Source organism: Takifugu flavidus, chromosome 3 (genome assembly GCF_003711565.1).
Source record: "Takifugu flavidus isolate HTHZ2018 chromosome 3, ASM371156v2, whole genome shotgun sequence".
Taxonomy (NCBI): Eukaryota; Metazoa; Chordata; class Actinopteri; order Tetraodontiformes; family Tetraodontidae; genus Takifugu; species Takifugu flavidus.
This window is the reverse complement of record NC_079522.1, coordinates 8523444-8546382: the sequence shown is the minus strand read 5'-3', so window position 1 is coordinate 8546382 and position 22939 is coordinate 8523444. Positions and strand designations below refer to the sequence as shown.

The window sequence follows — 22939 nt, the reverse complement described above, 5'->3', positions numbered from 1 at the left end:
ATCTATCTATCTATCTATCTATCTATCTATCTATCTATCTATCTATCTATCTATCTATTGGAAAACTTGGCGGGGGGATGAACTTTTGGAGCACTTTCTGCAGGAAGGAGCATCAAAAATGCGTAAATAAATTAAAAACAGGACATAAATAATGCCAATATCGGCGTTACTGTGATAGCAACAATTCAACATCTGTAATCTTTTTCGTCTAGGATGGGAGGTTCTGAAGTCTTAGGCTGTCTGGTTTCTCTTGGACTGTGTCTGTGCGTCTGTCTCTCTGCCTGCCTGCCTGTCTGTTTCTCTCTCTCTGTCTCTCTCTCTCACACACACACACACACACCAAGCCTCACAACAGTTGCTCCAACAGCATTGCGTATTACATAACGACCAGTTCTTCCTTCACTGCTGGGGATTGTATGAGGCTTAGTCCTCATCTGCACGCCACTCGGAGCGAGTGCCAACGCCGCTGTTTAATTTTATGGCCTCATTTTTTTTCGTTGTGGTTTAAGACTCATGGGTGTGGCTCCGCTTTGGTTTGAAGGATTAAAGCAACTGTGCGCATAAACCATTTGGCCCAATGATATTTAATTCTTGCACGTCTTCCCCTTCCTCGTGTCTCAGTCTGGGACCAGCTCAGATTGGGCAATAACAGCTTTTCTAATGGAAAGATGGCTAAGAAGGCTGTTTGTGTCTGTCTTTACCCGGTCAGACATCAGCTGGAGGGTCCGGCTCAAGGTTTCTTCCTGTTAAAAGGGACTTTTTCCTGCATGTTGGAGCATTCTAAGGGTTTCCGTAAAGCGCCTGGAGACAATTTTTACAGATGTAAAAATAAAGATACATTTTAATTTTGTATTTTTTTTAATCTTTTGCTTTTTTTTCAATGGCAAGATGAAGGTGATATAGTTGCGCTTTCCTCAGAACCTCTCAGCATGGGTTCGACTCATAACATGGTAGCGGACCCACGCTGCTCTTTGTTTAGTGGACACAGATTAAAAGCAACTTTCCGTCTCTCAAAGTTAAAAGACCTGTAGTGCAACATTCTTAAGACTGCAGGAGGTTGCTGCCATTGTCATGTCACAAAGACATTGATTAGCAATTAGATAATTAAATATTTGCTGGAGACAAGATGGACCTGGTACTGTGAAGGTGAATTAGGGGGCTCTTTTCTGCTGCAGCTCTCTTGGCACTGAGGAATGAAACAAAATTATAATTGGATCATCAGCAGATGGGTTTTTGGAACAGCAACTGGAGCGTGTGCACTGTGACAAGAAAGTCAGATATTTTTCTAGATATAATGAATATTGTCACGTGTGACTGTTTTTATTGTGTTTTTAGGGACAAAAGCTACAGCAGCATGCATACACAAGAGAATTGGATAAATTCTGAGCCATATGTCGTCACTCCTGTTGAAAGTATAACCCCAACGAGCCGTCTGGCCCCGCCCCCTTGACCATCTTGAAACGTAATTGGTGCAGATCCCCAGTCCTGCCCACTGATTGGTTGGAACGCTTTGTTGTGGTTTTGGGGAACAGGTAGGTTCACAGGGGTTTATCTAGGTTTCTCAGGCTTGTATGGAGCGTAGGTGTCCAACACTGACCACAGTCTTTCACTGTCCTCTCATGAGACAGGCTGCTGACAGTTTGTGAGGAAAGATCTCCTGGAGGTGCAAAGATTTCCTGATACAACCTTTATCATGCTGTCACAGTTTTAATCCTGTGCACAGACCCATTTGTTGTGTCTACTATCTGTAGTTCTAGCAAATGCACATTGCTTCATCAGCGCAAAGGTTTATTTACCCATCAAATACCATTTTAACTAGTAAGTGTGTGCTTTCCACGCCTCCAAACACATCCCTACTTGTTGTGCTGCAGTTCCTCAAAGCAATGGATGAATATATTCTGGTCTGTGCATGTCAGCCTTAACAATTGCAAGAATGTAGACCCGGAGGAACGCTTGGTAATTAAGCTGTTTGGTCCACTGACAAGGTAAAATATTGTGATGACGAGTATTTGACTTGGACAGTCAGGTACACCTGATCTGGCTGTGTAACCATAGAGGAGCAAAAGCAGTATGGGCGGTTTTACAACTCTGTCAGATGATATTTCACTGTTGTACATATTTTGGTTGCTTTCCCATTGGATATTTTGTATTTATTTACCTTTTTCTTTTAAGCATAAATCACTACAGCGGTGTATTATAAAACATGCGCTGATTAACTACAATGATAAAACCAATTTTTATTATCATAAAATCCAAAGATTGGCTTGTCCTCTATGGTCTGGACATAGAGGGTGTCCCGGGGGACATTCAATCACATGGATTTTGATAAATAGGCAGGTTCTGCCACATGTCATGAGCCATCAGTGGAACGATAATCTGGTGATCCGCCCAGGCCTGAGCCCCCCCCCCCCCCCCCCCGTCATGCTCCCCAAGCCATACACTATTGTTTTTAGCAAGGCTCAGTTGCCTTCTGGCTAAGCTATGTATTTAGATTTTGTTTAAAACCATTGTAAATAAACGTCCCTTAAGTTGAGTAGTTTTGCAAGATGACCTTTAGGATTATTGAGTTTTATTATAATTTGGCATTCTTAGTGCACATTGTAGTACTCATTGAGTCCAGTAGAGGGCAGATAATCTGTTAATTAAAAATACTAAATGTATCACTTTCTGCTTAACAAAGCCGGATGATTTGTAGTTTTTGTTTAAAAAATATGTTGTGTATATCTATGCATACATACGTGGGTACACACACACACACACACACACACACACATATATGCACTGCCATTTATGTAAGTGTGCATAAACATATACAAGCGTGTGAACCTCTAGATTTTTTTCTATCATTATTGTGACCTTACCAGTTGTGTTTACTATAACCAGTTTTTGCTCTGTGTATCTGAGATATTTGTGACATGTTTATTAAACCATGTCTTTGTATGAAAGTGCTTATTTCCATTGCCTAATATATTGTCATAACCTTACTGTATTTATAAATATGGATATCTGCCTCCTCCTCCTCTTTCCAGTATTTTATCTTGAGCCACACGTGATTTTCCACCCACCCCCAATGAAACCAATCCTCCTGTGAACTTCATCACAAATTCCTTAGTCTAATTTGAGAAGTGACACACTTTTCTCCGCCCAGTCTCCGTCCCCTCCGCTGTCTCCTTTTAACCTCCTCTCTCATTTCCTCACCAACTGGAGTCCTATCTCCTCAGGCCGTTTCGCATTGATCTACTGTATATCCCAGCCTTTCCTAAATAATCCTTTTAAGGGATCGGACTGTTGTCATGATCAGCTCAGAGAAAATTTTGAGTTGGTTTCATAGAGTCACGTCAGAAATTAATCTTGCATTTGTTTTTGAAAATTCGATGTGTTTGGCACATTTATTCAAGGACTGCTATTTTATTTAGCTGCAGAAATAAGAGCATATTGTTCTTCCCAAGATTTTGCACATTTATCAGGAAATGTTAAGTTCATTGTTGTCATAGAAATGGAATATATCAACCATTTTAATGTCTGATTCAAAGGCTCCTCCAGGTACAATGATAACACACATGATAACAATTTATCATTAAGCAAAATAAGTTCAATAACTAGAGTGTTCTTTTAAATTGCTAAAGGGTTAGCAAGTTATTGCTTATCACCTTCTTTCCCATGTTTGCGGCATTGGGGCTGTGAGTGTTTTTCCGTGCATCTGTCAAATGATTTTGTCTTAGTACTGTTCAGGAACTTCTTAGCCTGTCAGATGTACTTTTATTAGGCCAATCACATTAATACCCATCCATTGTTAGTTGTGTTTCATTGTTGTATCAGCGAAAAAATACATCCTTCTCACTGCATCAGTCCTCTGGCCCCGCCCCTTCCCCAGCTTGAAACGTAATTGGTGCAGAACCCCGGTCCTGCCTTCTGATTGGTTGGAACACTCTGTTGTCTTTTGGGGGAGCTGGCAGGTTCACAAAGGTTTATGTAGGCTTCCTTGGAGCCTACGTGGAAGGTACCGGACAGTGTGCATGTGTTTTATTTAAAGTATAAAAAAGATATGCTGTCCAAAATTACAAAATTTACAAATATTTGTGCAAATAAATAAAATAGCCTGACTGTTTTTCTTCGTAATGTAACAACAAATTGTTAAGGATACGCAACTAACTGTTTTTGTATTATGTTACCATATTATACCAGCTAGATGCACAAGGTGTTTTTCACCACGTTTCCAGAGCAGATAAGATTTTTTATGCTTTGGCCATCGGGTTAATATTTTATAAACAGCAGTAGATGATTGTCCAGGTGTTCCTGCAATTCAAGTAACATCTGAATATTTGCAACACAAAGGAAGCGCTAAACTGAAAGAAAAGACCTGGCTGCTTTATATGTTGAGCTCACATGCTAACTGTTTTAGAAGTGGGTAAAATGCTGGTTTACCAGCCGTCTCAAGGTTTAGGCTATTGGGAGAACAGCACTTTAAGCATATCGACCAAATAAAATAAGATTGCAGACAAAAGCATTTAAACTGAGTTTTCCTCTGAGGGTGGCTGGGATCAGCCCTAGACAGCGGGAGCTCAGATGTCCAAGTGGTCAGCCACTTCTTCACGCCAAGAGGAGCAGGCTGAGATGGTATCTCCCCCGGGAGGAGTTCCGGGCATGTCCAGCTGGGAGGAAACCCCGAGGAAGACCACGGAAGGGTTGCAGGTCCCGTCTTCCAAAATCAACAAGAAGATATTATTGCCATTTGTTTCTGATTAGCTTGAATTGTCCCTATGAAATCTACTGGATTAATTTAAGGTCCCATTATTTATTTTGTCCTAGTGATTTATTATCTGTCAACACAAGCGTTTGTCGCCACTCTGCTAACACCATGTCACGTCTCATTTTGTGTTTGTGGATAAATGTGCGACAGTGTCTGCAGACAGTTGTTCTCCACCTGTCAGGTCGGAGCTGTTGTTTATATTTTGTAATGTATGGTTGTCATAGAGACAGGATTAAGTCAGAGGTTCTCTAAGGGATAGGGGCAGGTGTGTGTGTGTGTGTTTTCCTATGTATGTGGGGTTACAACTTGTGAAAGTCTGACACTATTTGTACCGTAGGTTAATTGTGGGGCTTATATTTCTGGACAGTCTTTTGCTTTAAATGGAAGATAGGATTTTATTTTGTTAATGTAATGCATGCAAGTGTAAACTGGTCGAGGATAGGATAAGAGTTTGCGACACGTTATAGAAGTACAGTACATGACTAGTAAATGAATGGAATTCTTTTTAAAGGCCTTGTAAAGATGGCTGCGTGCATGCACGTGTGTATTGATACTATTTATGAGCACTGCCACTGTTGTAGAGCATCTATTTTAGGTACACTTTCCTGTCCTTTACATTCAAACGATCATGTTGACTTTTCCATTTTGACAGCGTTGTGAAGAAGCAATGTTAAAGTTGATGCACCAAAAATGTTTTCACGCCGTGCTTTAGTGTTTAGGATGCTACATAGAATTTGCAAAGTATTCAAATAAATAAATTAGATTATACTAATTCATTGGTAACATTTGTGGTGCAATGAGCCGAACACGTGTATGGAATTTTATCCGTGTTGATTGTCATCATCAGCCTTTAGTTGTGCCAAGGACAAAAAGGGAGCGAGCTGGTGTTTTTTTAATGACTTTTATGAGGTGCAAGGACATCAGAGCGCTGCGCTTTTCATCCGAACAACCCACACTGACATCTGCTTGTTGCCCTCTAGAAACTCAACCTGGATTTGTCAGCCAGCCCAGTGCTAATTATTTTACCAACAGTTGACTCGTATATGAATATACAACACAGCGTTTGTATTGACCACTTTAGTCAGCAGGGGTTGGAGTCACGTAAGCAGTTAATCTACAGCGTCTTTGCATTGATATGCACCCTGCGATTTTAATCAGATGCTGACGTGTTTCTCTGCAGAACAGAAGGACTCGGTTTGGTGTATTGATGAATATTTAATGAACCTTTTTTTATTCTCATCCTGGGAGTCCTGAGTCCTGGATGTGTTTATTATGAAGTCAGTCTGATTTCCTCTCTGTTTCATGATCGAATTAGGAGCACTCTTTTAAATACTTATATATAAATTTGTCACAAACACAATTGCTGTCAATATTTCAGGCATTTTACAGCATTACTCTAATAATTAGTGTTGTTTTTGTGAAGGTGTTTCATTTTTGTGTGTGACCACAGCTAACCTCTCAATGGAAAAATGCTGTGCTTGAAAACATGATACTACAAAGATTAAATGTTAATGTGGGGTTAAAAGAACATTGTTAATTATAAATGTCTGACTTACTCTTATTGTGCCTTGATTATACTTCCTGACCTTCACTATACTGTCATTTCATTCCTCATGCGATTTCTTCTTTCCTATTTTAGCCTGTTGTCCATCACTCGCCTTTATTGAAATCACATTACTCTCTCTCTCTCTCTCTCTCTCTCTCTTTCTCTGTAGTTCTGAGGAGAAGCAGAGCAGAACCTGCCCTCCCAGAGAAGAGAGGGAATCTGAACCACACGGACCATCTTCACCACCATGCTGACCTCCATCCTCGTCTTTTTCTCTTCACTCTTCCTCCTGCCCCTCTTTATCCCCGACTGCTCCTGCCAGACCGAGACAGACCTCTATGTTCAGACACTCGCAGGCCGTGTCCGTGGTGTTCATCTGCCAGTGTCTGACCGCAGCTATGTTACCGCTTTTCTGGGCATCCCTTTTGCTGAACCACCAGTAGGGAAGCGCCGATTCCGTCATCCTGAACCAAAGCGTCAGTGGTCGGGACTGTACGAGGCCAACGCCTACCCCAACGCCTGCTACCAGGTGGTTGATACTTCCTTTCCCGGCTTCCAGGGCAGTGAGATGTGGAACCCTAACAGGGAAATGAGTGAAGACTGCCTGTACCTCAATGTGTGGGTGCCCTCGTCACCAAGATCTCACAATCTTACTGTCATGGTGTGGATCTACGGTGGAGGTATTTAATCACTTCTGATTCACAGTAATCCGGTTTTGCTACCTGGAGAACTCTTAGCGGTGCGAAACGTTTAAAAGTGTCAACACCCGAAGAAGCCACGGTAGTCTCATTTTGACAGATGTCGGAATTGCTGCAGTTCCTGTCATTCAGGAACGTCAGAAACCAGGATGCTGGCGTTTGTAATGTAAGCAGGGATATGAAACACCAAGTTTCTTTGTGTTCACATAAACGCAGTATCTTGAAAATGAGCATAAGCAGGATACTGTAGTCTGTGTAAACACACTGGATGAGTCATAGTGTAAGTAGGTTAGACACGACTCGTCCTTACAGAGAGGACACCAACACTACGTACAACAGCAGCTATAAAGCACTTCGATTACGCTGTTAATGCCACTCCGCTAAAAGACAGTAGGGAGCCAGGTCGGCTCGTGTGGGTGCAAGGGTGCTGTGCCAGACCGTGGCAGGGTTGGAAAGGTCGTGTGTGAGTGTGGTACAGTCGATCGCGCTCGCGAGCATTAAACAACCCCGTGAGAAGTAGTTCCACACTGTCTGTGAAGGCTCATCTTTCTACTGGAACCAAATAATGCTCTTCAAAATGATGCATTTTTATTTCTTAGCTACCCTGATGAGAAATGTCAGATCAGCGGATGCAATCTTTGCAGGGTTTTACAGCGGGTCTTCGTCGCTGGACGTCTACGATGGCCGTTACCTCGCTCATAGCGAGTCCATCATTGTGGTTTCTGTGAACTACCGCATTGGTGCTTTCGGGTTCCTCGCTTTACACGGCTCCGCTGAGGCCCCGGGAAATGCGGGTCTGCTGGACCAGCGGCTGGGCCTCCAGTGGGTACAGGACAATATTCACTTCTTCGGCGGGAATCCCAAACAGGTCAGTTTTATTCCCGTTTTTCCAAAAGGAAGGGATATCGGCTGATTTTGATGGATTTGCTCTTTCTGACACAGGTGACTATATTTGGGGAGAGTGCCGGTGCTGCTTCAGTAGGATTCCACCTCCTGTCTCCAGGTAGCCGGCCCACCTTCACCAGGGCCATTCTCCAGAGCGGGGTCCCCAACTCTCCCTGGGCATCGGTCACGCCAGCCGAAGCGCGGAGGCGGGCAATGATGCTGGCCAACCTTGTAGGCTGTAACGTAGTAAATGACACTGAGCTTGTGGACTGTCTGCGCAGTAAAAGACCAGACGAGCTCCTCAACCAAGAGTTCAAGGTAACCCAGAATATCAGCCTTCTAATTTATGCGCATTGCCCCTGGCATAGAATCTGTGAGTCAGTCTCTTTTGGGGTGTGAGCTGTGAGCAGCACTGGTGAAATACTTACACCTGGGAGCAGTTTAGAGTCTTTAATCAGCTTAATGTGCATGGTTTTGGGCCACGGTAGGAATAAACCACTGTGGACAACAAAGTGCTACCACTATTTGGATACTATTATAAGGTCCTGTACTTGAGTATTTTATTGAGTATTTCCATCCATGTTCCCTTATGGGGTCAGGGGAGCCTATGCTAGCTGCCTTTGGGCAAGAAACAGGGTACACAGGGTGCGTACAACGTGCACAACACAGCCTCTGGTTCCCAGAGGATCCAAACCTGGACCCCTTGCTTTGAGGGGACAGGGCTCACAACTGCACCACCTCTGCCGCCCACTGACTGTTTCCACTTTTGGCTATTTGCAACACTTTGGGGGAACATTTAAAGGGTTAATGTTGGTTATATACATTTGTACATGTACATACAGGGTTGCAGAGCAAAGCAGTGTTAGCATGGTCACCTCATAGCATGTAGGTCCTTTGTTCCATTCCAGGCTGGAGTCCTTTCCATGCTCTTCCAGTCTCTCCCCAGTACAAACACAAGCACATTGGGTTGACTGGAGGCTTGAACTTGTCCCTGAGTGTGGGTGTTGGAGTGGCTGCTGTGTGTGTTTGCAAGCAGAAACTCTGCCTGTGTGTCACGATAGTGTTGACATGGAGAATGTTTGGAGTCAGTTGTATTGATCTTTATTTTCACTTTTCTGTTGGATGAGAGTTGTGTTTGACTTTTTCCCATCTCCCAGTTCAACTCTGCTACATGTGAGCTGGTTGTCCTCTTTTGAGCAGGTCCTGCCATGGGCATCCATCTTCAGGTTTCCATTCGTCCCCGTTGTGGATGGAGATGTTCTGCCGGACAGTCCTCAGGCTATGATAAGCTCGGGTAGCTTTAAAGACACTCAGCTCTTGCTCGGGTTCAATCAGGATGAAGGCACCTACTTCCTGCTGTATGGAGCTCCGGGCTTTAGCAAGGACAACGAAAGTCTCATCTCTAGAGAAGACTTCCTGGAAGGTGATGTCCAGCTCATTAGTGTAGAATTTCTGGTGTTTTGACCGCAAAACTATGTTGATGTCATGTTTTTACACCTAAACATGTGAAGAAAATCCCAATCCTTTTTGCCTTCAGGTGTTAAGGTGAGCGTACCTCATGCCAACGATATTGGCCTGGAGGCTGTGGTGTTACAGTATACTGACTGGTTGGATGAGAATAATGGGAAGAAGAACCGTGATGCTTTGGACGACATCGTGGGTGACCATAACGTTATATGCCCCCTGGCCTACTTTGCTCGTTCCTATGCCCAACACCTGGGAGCCAGCTCCGGCATGCTGAACAGTGGAGTCAATTCACAGGGTAAGAGTTGGATTTAGCAAAAAAAAAAACCAAAACAAAAATAGGATTAAACCTGAACTCACTGTCCTCTATGGAAGACCATCTTTTTATCCAGTTCACTCTCCAGGTGAGCTCTGTTATCTTTAGTCAGTTGTTACTGTGGCTATGTTAAACATCTCTGCTATCAGCTGTGTACGGTGGACGCAAGCCAAATGTCAATGCTGTTTTTGTGTGAGACACACATCCCAAACCCCTCTTCTTCTTCTGGCATCGTTCTTCAAGGAGGTGTGTACGTCTACCTCTTTGACCACCGAGCGTCAAACATAGCGTGGCCAGAGTGGATGGGCGTCATCCATGGCTATGAGATCGAATTTGTCTTCGGTCTGCCATTGGAGAAGAGACTGAATTACACCCAAGAGGAGGAGAAACTGAGCCGCCGCATGATGAAATATTGGGCTAACTTCGCACGAACTGGGTGAGACCATGTAGAAAGACTCTGATGTGTCACCATCCCGGCGATGACTCTGCTTTTTCCGCGCTGCAGGCTGCAAATCCTGGTGTTTGGAAACGCAGCCGTGCCCCTCTTTAACGCTAACCTAAGCTTTAAACCTTCTTCTTCAGTAACCCCAACGTCAACCACGAAGGGCAGGGTGACAGCAAAAAACGCTGGCCACTCTTCACCCTCAGTGAGCAGAAACACGTCGTACTCAATACCGAAAGTCTGAAGGTCCACAGAGGTCTGAGGAACCAGATGTGCGCTTTCTGGGATCGCTTTCTGCCACGTCTCCTCAACATCACAGGTGAAACGATGTTTAACAGAGTGTGAGTCTGTATAATGCCGACCAGTCAATAAACTGTCTGGGGCCACGCAACATTACTGTTGATAGGAAGGGTGGAACAAGTGGAAGAGCGTGACCCTCCTTTCAAGGTTTGAAGCAATATCAGAGCATTATTTTTATTTCCTAACAATCAGCAGCCATCTTAGTGGCTGCCTAGCAAGCTGAAAAGGAGAATTATTGACACACAAAGCAGAAAAAGGCTATAAGAAGGCAGAGAGGACTTTCAGGTGCCCAATTTCTCAGTTCTGAATCCAAGAAATAGCAGCGAGAGAAGAGTGGAGGTCAAGATAAGGTTATGGTCGGGAGAGGGCAGTAGAAGAGAGAAGGGAGGTTAAAACACAACTGCCTGGGTCTGTTTACAGAGAAACAGAGACAGGATTTCATGAAAAGAGCACCTGTGCAGCCGGTCAGCATGGGGCGGGTCCATCAGGCTCGGATGATGAACCCAGTGGCTTCAGTTCAAAGTTGAAAAGAGGATGACTTTAACAGATGGGTAATGGTCCTGATGGTACCATAAACGCCTCACATCCTCTGCTTTTTGGAGAGGATTTAATCCTCCACTTGCTGGTTGCTCCTCTCCCGCTGGGTGCAGAGGCTGAAGCATCCTCATGCTCCGCTTGCAGTGTGACATCATCACAGTGCACCGCAGTTTAATGGCGCCGCCTCGAAATCAGGAGAGAACTTTTTTTCTTCTTCTTCTTCTTCTTGAAAAATGGTGGATCGGGGTGGGGGGGGGGAATCCTGCCTTTGAAATTGAACTCTGCATTCTGTCATCTGTGGTCACAAATCTCCTGATAGCCCTGGAATAATTAAGCAAAATGTTACCAATTAATGACATTAAAATGCAAATGTGCTAGCTAGCTGATATAAACAGTATAATATATATCATATATATATGATATATTAAGTATACAGCAGTGCCAGGCAGTTACATACAGCTGTCACCTTTGGTCACCTCAGCATTTCAGTTTGCCAACAATCTATTTAGTCTACACATTTAATTGAAAATGGTACTTTGAGGCTTTGCTTCAGGGAATTCCACCCTTCTGGCAGTGTGCTCAAGTTCCTCTGGAAAGATTTATGCTTTGGATTAGTGGCTTCCTTATTTTCACATCACTGTCTATTTGTTTATTTTTGTGCTTACTGACTTGACTTTAACTAGGTCACTTGAGTCTATGGAGGAGCCAAGTTAAGACTTAGCTGGGTCTAAGTGTTAAAGGAATGTTTTTCCTAAAAAGGATTTAAGTGTAAAAAATCTCCCATTTTGACTTTATTTTTAGCTAACTAAATACCTGACCTGTGGCCTCACAGTAGAAAGGTTCTGGGTGCTAATCTCCTGGGGACCACAGGGTTTTCTGTGTGTAGTTTGCCTGTTCTTCCCTCTTCAGGATGGGTTCTTCCTCTCTTTTATCCCAAAGTCATGTGTTCAGGGAATAGATGAAATAGTAACAATCAGCTAGCAACTTGTTTTGAGCGTACCGAGCTCAGAGTTGCCACCCGTCCTTTTTTTAACAGCTGTCCCCTGGAGTAAAAGAAATTTTCCTCTATTTTGGAAAAAATTTCCTTTGGTTTCCATGTTTCTGTAGTGTAAATAACCCATTTATAGCTCATTTCATGCATTTAATCACCTGATTATTGTAGCGCACCCTGCATGCCCCCTTGCCGGTGCACAAAAGAAGAAAGAAATTCCCGTGTGCGTCTTCCTTTCAAGTTTGGGAATAGAGACAACAAACGAGGGCAGCGACGGAGCAAATAGAGGCGAGCTAACCAGCAGGGAAAAACACGTCATACTATTTACACAGACAGTCCTGACTGAGGTACATGAACTACTGCAGCACCATCGAATGTAGAAACATCATCATGTAAAAAATCCTTTCATCTCTTCTTCCTCGTGATGCTGCATTTAAGTGAAAAGGGACAAATCAAGGCCAAGCCTCTCGCCCAAAAGCAGCTGTATGACGGTTTCCTGGACCTGTGTTGTCTTTTGTATGTCGCTCTGTACTTCTGTTCTAATAGGACAAAGGGGTTTGTGTTGAAAGTTGTGTTGACGTCACGTTAGTGTCGGGAGGCAAACGAGCCTTGGAGCTGCCCACCAATGTTTTCCCCTCCGCTTCCTCCAGACAACATCGATGAGGCAGAGCGCCAGTGGAAGGTGGAGTTCCACCGCTGGTCCTCCTACATGATGCACTGGAAGAGCCAGTTCGACCACTACAGCAAACAGGAGCGCTGCACCGACCTCTGAGCGCCCCCCCACGAAGCTGGAGGAGCGGGGAGACGTATAGATATGGCCCTTTTTCTCTATAGCCCCTGAGTGAAGTCGGCTTAACATTCACCTCTTCAAAACCGTTTCTTCTTTTACAGTATACAAAAACAGCCACTGAAAGACTTTATTTATATTTTTTGTACTATTTATTTGTGTTTCTTTTCTCAGTTTGTATGTTTTGATTCCGTGGGGGCTATGGTGGGAATTTGTCATCAAGGGAGGGAAATGAGTAATCGTTACCGTTACCTCCTGCCTGCGTGCATCTGTGTGTGTGAGGGTGTGTGTGAGGGTGTGTGTGGGTGGGTGTGTGTGTCCTACACACAGTAACCTTAATCTAAACTGGACAGTCACTTCACAACCACTGCTAGTTTTCTTGTCACTCTGTGACTGTTGAAAACTTTTTTTTCATCTTTCTGACATATCAGGATTATTTTTTTTTATCTTGTTAATATATATTTTTGTTTACTACAACTACAACCACTATGTAGCCGTAACAGTCGTGTTTTGCTTAAGTTTGCTCCGTGATTTTCTTTTTTTTCCAACAGTACAGCCATAAGCTACATCCATCCCGGTGGATTTGTGAATGATTTATGGGCTTTCCACTTCAACTCTGTGATGTTTTTTTGTTGTCTGAGCTGTGATCTTTAGTTTTATCGTAGATTTCTGGTAACCGTGTCCCCCTCCCCACTGAAATCACACCAAGCGCCCCCGTTTGTGTCGCTGCATAAACAAACAGGAAGTGAAAGTGTTTAGAAATGAGAATTTTTGCATTCAGAGCTGGTTCATAGTGTAAATAGACACCGTGAGGTTTCCATGACAAATATGCCACCGACCATGTGAGCGACTGCAGTGTCCGTGTTTATGCATCGTGCGTGCGTGCGCGTGCGTGTGTTTGTGAGCGTGCGTGTGTGTGCGCGCGCCTCTGTTCACTCCTGATGACTATCTGTCGTTTAGATTTCAGCCTCTCTTTTCTTTATTTTTAGCAGCGTTTTTTTCCTCTCCCTATTTAGCCCTCCCATATCGAAGCCATCTCCTCATCCACCGCTTCCACTCCTCCGTACTGTTTATGGTAGCCCTCGCTCCCAGTCTCCCACCCCTCCTGCCCTCTCTCGCTCTCTCTTTCTCCCTCTGCTGCGCTTCTTTAATCTCTTTCTCCTCTTTAATCAACTTCCACCCACCGACCTGTCCTCTCTTCTCCACCACTTCATCCTTCATTGCCTCTCCTCTCTTTGCTATCTGTTGCCACCCCTCCATTTTCTGCCCTTCTCTCTTCAAATCCCTCTTTTGTCCTTCTCCTTCCACCTCATGTAACTTTTGTCATCTCTGTCTCTCCACATCCATCTCCTTGACCTCAGACCCAACCCCCCACGCTCTCCATCACTGCCCCTCTTACCCCCGCCCGTCTCTCTCTCTCTCTCTCTCTCTCTCTCTCCATCTTTCCTGCTTTCCTGTTAGTCTAATGGAGGCTCAGTAATTCACTCACAGCAGTATAATGTGACAGAGCGCTGGCTCAGCCCCTGGCCTGCTCGCCAACAAGACGAAGTGGATAGATGGGAAATGGAGGTAGAAAGGTAAAGGCAAGGAGAAAAGGACGGGTGGAACAGGAGTGAAGCAGATCCAGGGGCAAAGAAAAGCAAAAGAGATGAAAATATAGGAAAAAAGACCCAGGTGAAATTTAGCAGACCAGGGATGGGCAGCTCCGGTCCTCGAGCACCAGACTCAAGCCGGGTTTTCTATCCTCCACCTGGTTGGACGCACGGCGGCTTGAATCCATCCCTTGGGGACTGGAGCTGCCCATCCCTGGTTTGGATGCTTGAGAATTCATCATCCGAGTTTCAAACACACCGTAAAGTCCTCATTTCTACACTTTTGACTCGACCTTCTAACGCCACCTGTAAGTCGCACACATTGCGCAAACGTCCGCGGTTAATTATAGCAATAACAAAAAGGCCCGCTCAGTCAGCAAACGCCCTCCCTGCTGTTAATGGGACTCCCACATTTCCGAGCAGGAATTGATTTCTTTATTTATTTTTTGCACCGTTGCATAAAAGCGACTGCAGAAACTCAAACCAAGGGAGCAGAGCAGCTGCTGGGAGCCGGTGCTGCTGTCCAAAGTCCACATTATTCACCCGCTCGTGTGATTTACGTAACCAGCTTGAACCGAGGTTCAGCGTGTCTCCAGCGCCCAGACTGTTAGCGGCCGTGTTTGTTAAACTGCCTGTATATAGTTTTAATCCAGGAGATCATAACAGTGGTAATAGTGAACGCATGTTTTGCCTCCGTCAGCTCATGCACTCACACGGACCCAACGCGGCTTGAGTTGAGCACATTTTAACTACTGAATACGAATGAATCATTTAACAGTGGATCGTTTAAAAAAATAAATAAATAAAAAAGCAGAAAAGAAAGCATGTGTGGCTGCCTGTGTGAGCGACGGCGACCCTTGCGCGTTCCATCCAGTGGGAGACCATAGGCAACACTTTAAGCGTCCTCCAGCTACATCCCTGCATGTTCCGATGTCTACCCTGTACCCAGTATATTCAGCTGAACTTGGACTGTTATTTTCTTTCAAATTTATACTTATTAAATACATATTAAAGTAATATATATATATATAACCTGCAATGATATGTATGTTTTATGTTAGCAATACCCTAAATACACCAGTAAAGGAATATATTTGATATTTTAATGCAGTGAAAATATAAGGTGATGAAACACCAATGATGATGGTAGAGGTTGTATTATCGAGCAATAGGAGTCTCAGCATAAGTTCGAAATGAGTGCCATACATTTTGTTTTTGATTTCGTTTTGTTGGTCCTCTGCATCATCATTGCTGGTTGCAGTCACTCATAGGCCTGCTATAAGTGTTCCAGGCGTCTGTAGCTTCTCAGTGCTTCTCTGTGTATCATGAATGCTGACTTGGATAAACTAGAACATCAGAAATAATAATAATAAAAACCCTCTTGCTGCTTCTGCCTCCTCTCCCCTCTTAATGTGTCTGTGAGTAGCATCTGATCAGTACATGAAAATTCATGCACCACAGAAACACACGGTTACAGTTTAAAGTCTAATCGATTTACAATAATATCAGTTGATTCATCTTTCAAAAGCCTATTCTAATCTGCTCAGGTGGAACATAATGATATAGTTTTTTTTTTAAATGACATGGAAGCAGTCCGATGTTTTCCTTTAAATGTCAAATTATATTAGAACCAAAATCCTGCACATGAAAAAGGGGGTAACTGAATTAGAGTTGAGAAGAGTAACTTAAACTGGCAATAAAAGGGGGGAAAAGCTCCTCTGCTGTGGGAAAATGAGTATCTTTTTACTTGACTCTGGCTCCCCCCACTGGTCGGTTTATATCACTACACGTAAAATGAGTGCACGAGTTATTTATGTTCTAGTAATCAGTACTCGTCTGTCTGTCTGTCTGTCTGTCCATTAACGTTCCAGATGGTAAGAGCTGCGTGTGTCACGAGCTCTCATAACATGCTATTATTACTTTAAATCCACTCAAAACGGAAGTGATGTACTAATCCAACCTTACTGAACCGCCGTATTTCCCCCAATCTTCCAACGTCCCCACAGCCCTGGAACCGTCCTAATTAATAAATGGCCCTGTTGGATCTATTATTTATTCATTAATTAATTTATGTTTCCTTATTTTAGCTGGAATTCTATTTTCTTAAGAGGCTCCACGCTCACGTTTAATGGACTAAAACTGAAGTTTCGTTTTATATTACTATACGTGAACTTTTTTTCTTGTTTAAGATGTTTGTAGTTTATATTTCAGTGTTACAGCTTTTTCAAAAGAATAAAATGGTTCTTTCGGTTTAGTCAAGCTGACTATCTTCTGCTCTCCCTCCCCAACAATAAATGCTTTTATTTTGGTGGCACCAACAGGAAGTACGTGAACAAAAGTTCCTCTTTTCTTGCCAACTTTTTCCTGTGTGAAATTCCTTAAGTTGCGTCTTTTGTTAGTTTGTGAGGAGCTGAAGTCAGTTTAAAAAAATGTGTGGAAATACCAAAATGTGAGAAGGTTCTGGCGGAGAAGGTTTTAAAACCGAGCAGAAGCAGACGTTTGCTGCCGTTTCCCTCGTTATTCAAGTAGAAACTCCTGATGGAAAAGAAGAGAGGACGATAACAAGGAGGAGCTGGAAGAATAACAAAAATCTCCGCGTCCTCTTTGGCCTAACTCACAGAACCAGGTAAGTCCTTATTTGATTCAATTACAATTTGCTTTGTTACATTTCACACTTGTTCCGTCATTTTTTGGGAAGATTTGGGCTTTTCCTGGAATCCTGAGAGACGATTTCAAAACCAGGGAAAAGCAACATTCCAAGGAAGGATCCCGACCCGCAAAAACATGTTTTACCGTCTGTAAATGAATAAAAGGAGACTGTTGTTGAGATGAATAGTTGTCCTTACAAACTTTTAAAAAGTTTTGGTTAGAATTTGGTCCTTTCCTCACGTGTGCGTTTTATTTTGTAATCACTGTGGGGGCAGAAGGATATTAAAACTAGATTTCAGGGTGAAAACGATATTTGTACAGTTATAAAGTGTACAGTAACAAACTTTAATGGCATTTGTGTGATAAATTAGAAACAAAACAAATAACAGTAAGTGTACATTGTTGTTATTATTATTGCTAATGTTATTATTGAGGTTCTGTCAGTAATTCTTGGTCCTGGACAAACCTGTACTGCTATAAATTATGATGCCCTTCCAAGCAACTCCCAATCATTTAATATATATTATGGCTTTAAATTTACCATTGTGGTCTAGTGTTTTCAGAACTAAATAAATGAATACAGGTAGCGTTAGCATAGATTTACCCTTTCAATACCAGTATTTACATTCCCTAAATGGTGGTAAGTGATCCTTGAGTGTCCTTTTTAGTTCTGCCTGTACAAGCAAAAGAACACTGTCTTCTGTTGGTCAGGGGCAGATTAATAGAGCAAGTGTGAGATGAGTTAGTGTCTCACTTTAGCAAATGATTCCAGTAACAGTCAAAGTAGCATTTGGACCCTTTATGAGCACTTTTGGTAACAATTACAGCCCACAGTCTTCTTGAGTATATAGTTGGGTTACAGTTACAATTTTAGTCAATTAAAAGTTATTTCCCACCCAGTTTGCATATAATTTGTATCTTTTATATTGTTTTTTTTCTTTTTACACCAAATACAGTGCCATGTTGTAGTTTTTAACTTTTCTCTATCGCTACTGTGCAGAAATGGAGGGTGTGAAGGAGAAATGGAGGCAGGACCGAGAGGAAAAGGACAGTAATGAGGCCGAGGACGGCAGGAGGAGCGATACTAACGACGAGGAAGATGATGAAAGCTCAGAGGTCGCAGCACTGGTTTGGCAGGAGGGTTACGATGAGGACAACCTCAGCTTTCCCATCATGCACTGGGAAGCACTGAGTTTGCGCATCGCCGAGTTGGAGAAGCAAGAAGAGCTAAAGAAGGAGCAGAAGGCAAAGGTCAGAGGTTATAGTTTAGCAGAGGGAGGATGAAATGCTCTGAAATCTTTCATTTTTTGTACATTTGAAGTCCCTCTTTTTGAAAGCCCTCTCTCTTGCTGCTCTCTTTAATCCTCATCACAATTCACTTATTATTTCTACATTTTCTCTTGCTTAATACATCAAATCAGGGGTCTGCAACTTACGGCCCTTGGGCCAGAAATGGCCCACCTGATGGGCCTCTCCGGCCCGTGGGACAAATATCAGATATGAAAAATCCACGAAGGACAACTGCCTTTTTATTTGTTAAGTTGAGAACAAAACACAGCATTCGTTTGCTATAAAAGTAATTTCTGCATGTTGTGTAAATGACATTTGAGAAATATTTATGGATGGTTACGATATTGTTTCATGCTTATTGATGATTAACAGCTGCCTTGAAAGTACTTCCTGCCTCAAACACAGTAAAATCCGTCTGTTATAGACCATTTATGCTGAACTGCAGATTTGTGTACGTTTGTTTTGATTAGCTCCACTGTGGCGTATCGTTGGAGCGAGGCCGATCTCCTCTGCTGTGCGCAGAAGAGCGAGGGAGACGAGCAGACAGATGGGATGATGCGGAAGACGCCTGCAACAGCCACGTGCTCACACTCACCTCCCGGTACGGTACTTTTCTGCCGATCCTTTCATGTAAATGCCAACGCGATTAGCAGTATAGCCTGGCGACCTCTCTCTGGGAGTCTCACTCCTTTATTAAAGGATTCATTTTTACACTATATTTAATATGGTGCAGTGAAACTTTTTTTCTGGCCATTTACTTTTTTCCTGTTTAGTTTAGTTGCAGCCTCATGTTATATTAAAATATATATATTCGTATATTCTTTCATTAGTCTGTTATCAATATCCCAGAATTGATTAAAAATAAGATTAAAAAGGGAAATTGAAAATATCGCAGCGGTTTAAGACCTCAGGACAAAATCGGCAGGCGATTCCCAAATGTAGGTGTGTTAAGCTTGTAGCGTCACCCACAAGAAGGCTCCAGGCTGTGATTGACGGGGCTTTAGCTAAAGGATCCATATCCTTGTATCAATGCAGGACTCTAGTCTAACCGGCGGTTGAGAAATGTTTGCTAAAACACTCAGATATGTGAGTCTGGCCTCTTTGGCTTCATCACCATGACATCTAACGTGCCACCCCGCTGAAGGTCCAGGAAATACAGTAGTTAAATCTTTTTAAATAAATCTACCTGAAAAACCTAATGCTGCATACTAAACTTAACACTGTTTCATTTTATTTTATCTTATCTTTATTTTAAAATCAGTGGCACTGTATTCAAGAAACTGATTTGTTTACTTTGATACTGTTCTGAAAATGGCAAACAGCAACTATGTGTCCATTTTCCAGCCTGCAGACACAAATGAATCTCCAGCTCTGCTTCATCAACAACAGCGAGAGTGAAGATGAGGAGGAACCAGAGGTCGGCAAGAAGGAACCCAAAAACACACAAGTAAAGAACAGAGGCTCCTGAAAATGGTTTTACTGGCTGAGCTGAACCTGGTTCTCATATATTGGCCCGTTTCTCCTTGTGTTTCTGGTCATCGACGCTGATGAAGAAAGGTACCGTTCAGGTCCAGCAGAACCCTCAACCTCCGGCCAAAACACAGAATTCCAAATTCGGGGGCTTGAAGAACACACTGAAGAATCTACGGGCTCGAATGAGGACAGACAACAGAACCCTGGTGAGAATCTAATGATGCAACACTCTTTTGTCAGAGTGGACCCCCCCAGTCTCCCCCTTGGTTACCACCTATGGACAGAAGCTGTGTGGACGCAGCAGAACTAGAAGCTCTGACTAGCGCAGAACCTTAGCTCAACAGGTTGTACATGTGCATAATTCAAATGATGAAGGGTCCCTGTTGTCATTGGGTTAATTTTGACAGGCCAGATATTTCCACATGTGATGGTGGTGATCATGGTAAGGTGATCTGCTGCCAGAGAGGCTGGCATCTGATCACAACTCTCTTCCTTTCAGGCTGCAACCTGTAGCGATCCGGTTGTCCAGAGGCGACATTTGGAGCGCAGTGATCTGCAGAACTACACCATTAAAGACCTAAATGCTGTCTGCACTTCTCTCAGCCAAGCCATACAAGGTGTGTAGCAACCAATGACGTCATAAAAGACTTTAAGACCTCCTAATAACAGTAATTTTGGCCAATTAAAATGTTCATGGGATCTGCTCATCGACTATAGAGCGCCACCTGCTGTTGGGAGATTAGCTCATGGTAAATGTAAATGAAGGCGACAACTGTCAGATTTGAACACATTAGCAAACAGATGATCAGATTATTCTCTCTTTACATTGTCAATAATCATTTACAAAATGTAAAGAGACAAATCATTGGACAAAAGTTTGAACTTTTACTGTAAAAATATCAAAAGCATTTCAGCTGACCCCTAATTTGTATGTCACTAATATAATTTTTTCTGGGGTCTGTCACAATGCACCAATCTGATGTTTAACCGCAGCTTTAATCTGCTGTTTCTTCACATTAGAACTGAGCTCGGAGCTTGTCGGACTTCTGCAGGTCCGAGATCAGCTGAGGACCGAGCAGGACGCGATGCTGCTGGAAATTCAGGATCTGACATCACTCTGATACAGGAACCGTCCCTGTAAGGACGTTTGCGTTCAATTGTCTAAACTTGCTAAGTGTTGTGTTGGTCGGCTTCTGCAGGGAGCTTGAAGCCGTGTAGAGAAATCCGTTCATTGAGGCGAGGCTGATCTTTTTTTTTCCCACTGTGAGTCAGAGAATGGTCTCACCTCTCACATTCGTCGTCTGTTCAGTATTTATATATCAATTGGTGAGACTTTAACATGGCCTTGGAAAAAAGCAAAATAAATTTCTGGGTGGTCACATTTAAAAGAAAATATGCATAGAGACACTTGTAAATGGTTAAGAGACAGTTTAATTGGACTGGAAGATGCTAATTTTGCTTATCCGGGACTACTTTTTGTCCGTTCCACTAAAGATGAACTGATCAGAGTGCGCGTTCACGGGTCAATTTTGGTGTTAGTGATGCGATTTGCACGTTCTCGGCGTAAAGCTGTAACATTCCTGTTTACTGGATGATTCCGTCCATAAACTTTGGCACCGCATGTTTATCCATCCAGTGGATGCATTTTACATATTTTAATATCAGACATTCGGTGGACCAGCGTGAGCAGTGATTAAGATACATGACTAAAAAATAAATCAACATTTATTCTAACTTGGTTTACAGAAAAAAGCTGCTAATTTTGAAATCTGAACACATATCTCATTATCCTTTTTTAGATTTATGTCCTTATTTGCTTTTTATTCCCCCAGACGTGTCTGCAGATTTACCATAACCTGATGTCCAACACGTTTCTGTTATTTGGTTTAATAAGGGAAGATTTCTTTTTTTAAGGAGTTATTAAAACAAATGTTTAACTGAATTATGTACTCTACATATGTCTTTTCCTTTCAATCTAAGCATAGAAAAACAAAACAGAGTGATCAAACAGGACATGTTTGCATTTTTTGCCAATGGATGACTGCACAAAACATTTTGTAAAAACAATGAATGGTTTAGTGAGAAAAAATAAATCCCAATTCTTTAACATTCTTGTTCATCTGTGTCTTTCTCAACTTGAAGTATGGGGGCAGGTTTTAGGTTACCCGAACACGCACAGACATTCATTTCAGCTTTATAGCATTTTTACACTTTACCAGGAGCCTCAACTCAGAGCACGAAAAAACCCCTTTTAACAGGAGTAAACCATGAGCAGAACCAGGCTCCGATGGGGGAATCATTGCCAGTTTGGTAAAGGGGGATTTGAATGGGAGCTGTGGTAAAGGGGAAGGACGGGAAGACTAATCAGACTGGTTTTTCTATAAACCTTCTGGTGCTTAACCAGTTTATTATACAACCAGCATTGTAAAGTGTTGGCCACCACTGGCCTAAATGAGCAATGTTGCTGATTATGAGATATTTACCTCTGCCAAGGAGGTTTTGTGACAGTTGGCATTTGTTTTTCTGTTAGCAAAATAACTCAAAAAGTATTGTTTTAATGAAAGTTTCAGGAAATGTTGATAATGGGTCAAGGAGAGCTCATTAAATTTTGGTGATGTTCCAGATTACGGACAGACTTTTACCTTTGATCCAACCTGCTTTGATCATAAGGCAAACTTATGTTCTATAACATTGTACTGCTCATGCTTATATACTGTGTATACTATACGACTGGTATTGGTTAACCATTAGTTATTTTTGTTAAACTACCTCCATTAAACGAAGACAACTCCGATCTCTCTATAAGACTAATATTTGGAAGGAGACCAACTTATCGAAGAGGTAATTAGTGGATTCCATCATGGTCTGTCAAAAAGACACCCAAAACAACAAGGCCAGCAAGATTACAAACTGTTATCTGCGCCTAAGGAGGTGATGTAAATAAAAAAATCAATTTTGTATACATTTGAAAAGGAGTGTTCTTGCCAAATGAATGATGCAATTTTTAGTTTCTGACAGACTGGAACCTTTATGTGGATGGATGGGAGAACTGGCTATTGAACTGGTGAATGATATCTGTTGAACTGTGAAATAACCGGAATTGGTCTGTAGAGGTCTTCATTCTTGTTTCCAATCTAAAACGCTGAGGGGCCCCTAATTTGTGTGTGTCTGTGGCACAAGTTAAAACCAGTGTTGCTGAGTTTCATTCATATTCATTGA

The 22939-nt window shown here is 42.6% G+C and overlaps 2 protein-coding genes across 2 annotated transcripts in view; both read left to right on the top strand.

The window, feature by feature from the left end:
• ache (acetylcholinesterase) overlaps window positions 1-15701 on the top strand; it is a 16637-nt gene extending 936 nt beyond the window's left edge. The window contains exons 2-9 of the mRNA XM_057027089.1: window positions 6466-6976; window positions 7639-7862; window positions 7937-8197; window positions 9080-9302; window positions 9417-9641; window positions 9903-10095; window positions 10242-10420; window positions 12580-15701. Coding sequence (XP_056883069.1) covers window positions 6544-6976; window positions 7639-7862; window positions 7937-8197; window positions 9080-9302; window positions 9417-9641; window positions 9903-10095; window positions 10242-10420; window positions 12580-12701 — 1860 coding nt within the window. The 5' untranslated portion in view covers window positions 6466-6543 and the 3' untranslated portion in view covers window positions 12702-15701. The remainder of the gene's footprint in view (window positions 1-6465; window positions 6977-7638; window positions 7863-7936; window positions 8198-9079; window positions 9303-9416; window positions 9642-9902; window positions 10096-10241; window positions 10421-12579) is intronic.
• A 944-nt stretch (window positions 15702-16645) lies between these two features.
• si:dkey-6n21.12 (schwannomin-interacting protein 1) lies at window positions 16646-21827 on the top strand. The gene is made up of 7 exons (XM_057027090.1): window positions 16646-16934; window positions 17958-18208; window positions 18718-18848; window positions 19592-19694; window positions 19801-19926; window positions 20220-20337; window positions 20741-21827. The coding sequence occupies exons 2-7, from the start codon at window positions 17960-17962 to the stop codon at window positions 20839-20841; spliced, it is 828 nt and encodes a 275-aa protein (XP_056883070.1). The 5' UTR covers window positions 16646-16934; window positions 17958-17959; the 3' UTR covers window positions 20842-21827.
• The last annotated feature ends 1112 nt before the right edge of the window (window positions 21828-22939 follow it).

Coding starts and splice junctions, on each gene's coding strand:
- si:dkey-6n21.12 (XM_057027090.1), top strand. CDS start 17,960: ATGGAGGGTGTGAAGGAGAAATGGAGGCAGGACCGAGAGGAAAAGGAC. Junction 19,695..19,800: donor AGGAACCCAAAAACACACAA/GTAAAGAACAGA, acceptor ACGCTGATGAAG/AAAGGTACCGTTCAGGTCCA. Junction 19,927..20,219: donor GGACAGACAACAGAACCCTG/GTGAGAATCTAA, acceptor TCTTCCTTTCAG/GCTGCAACCTGTAGCGATCC.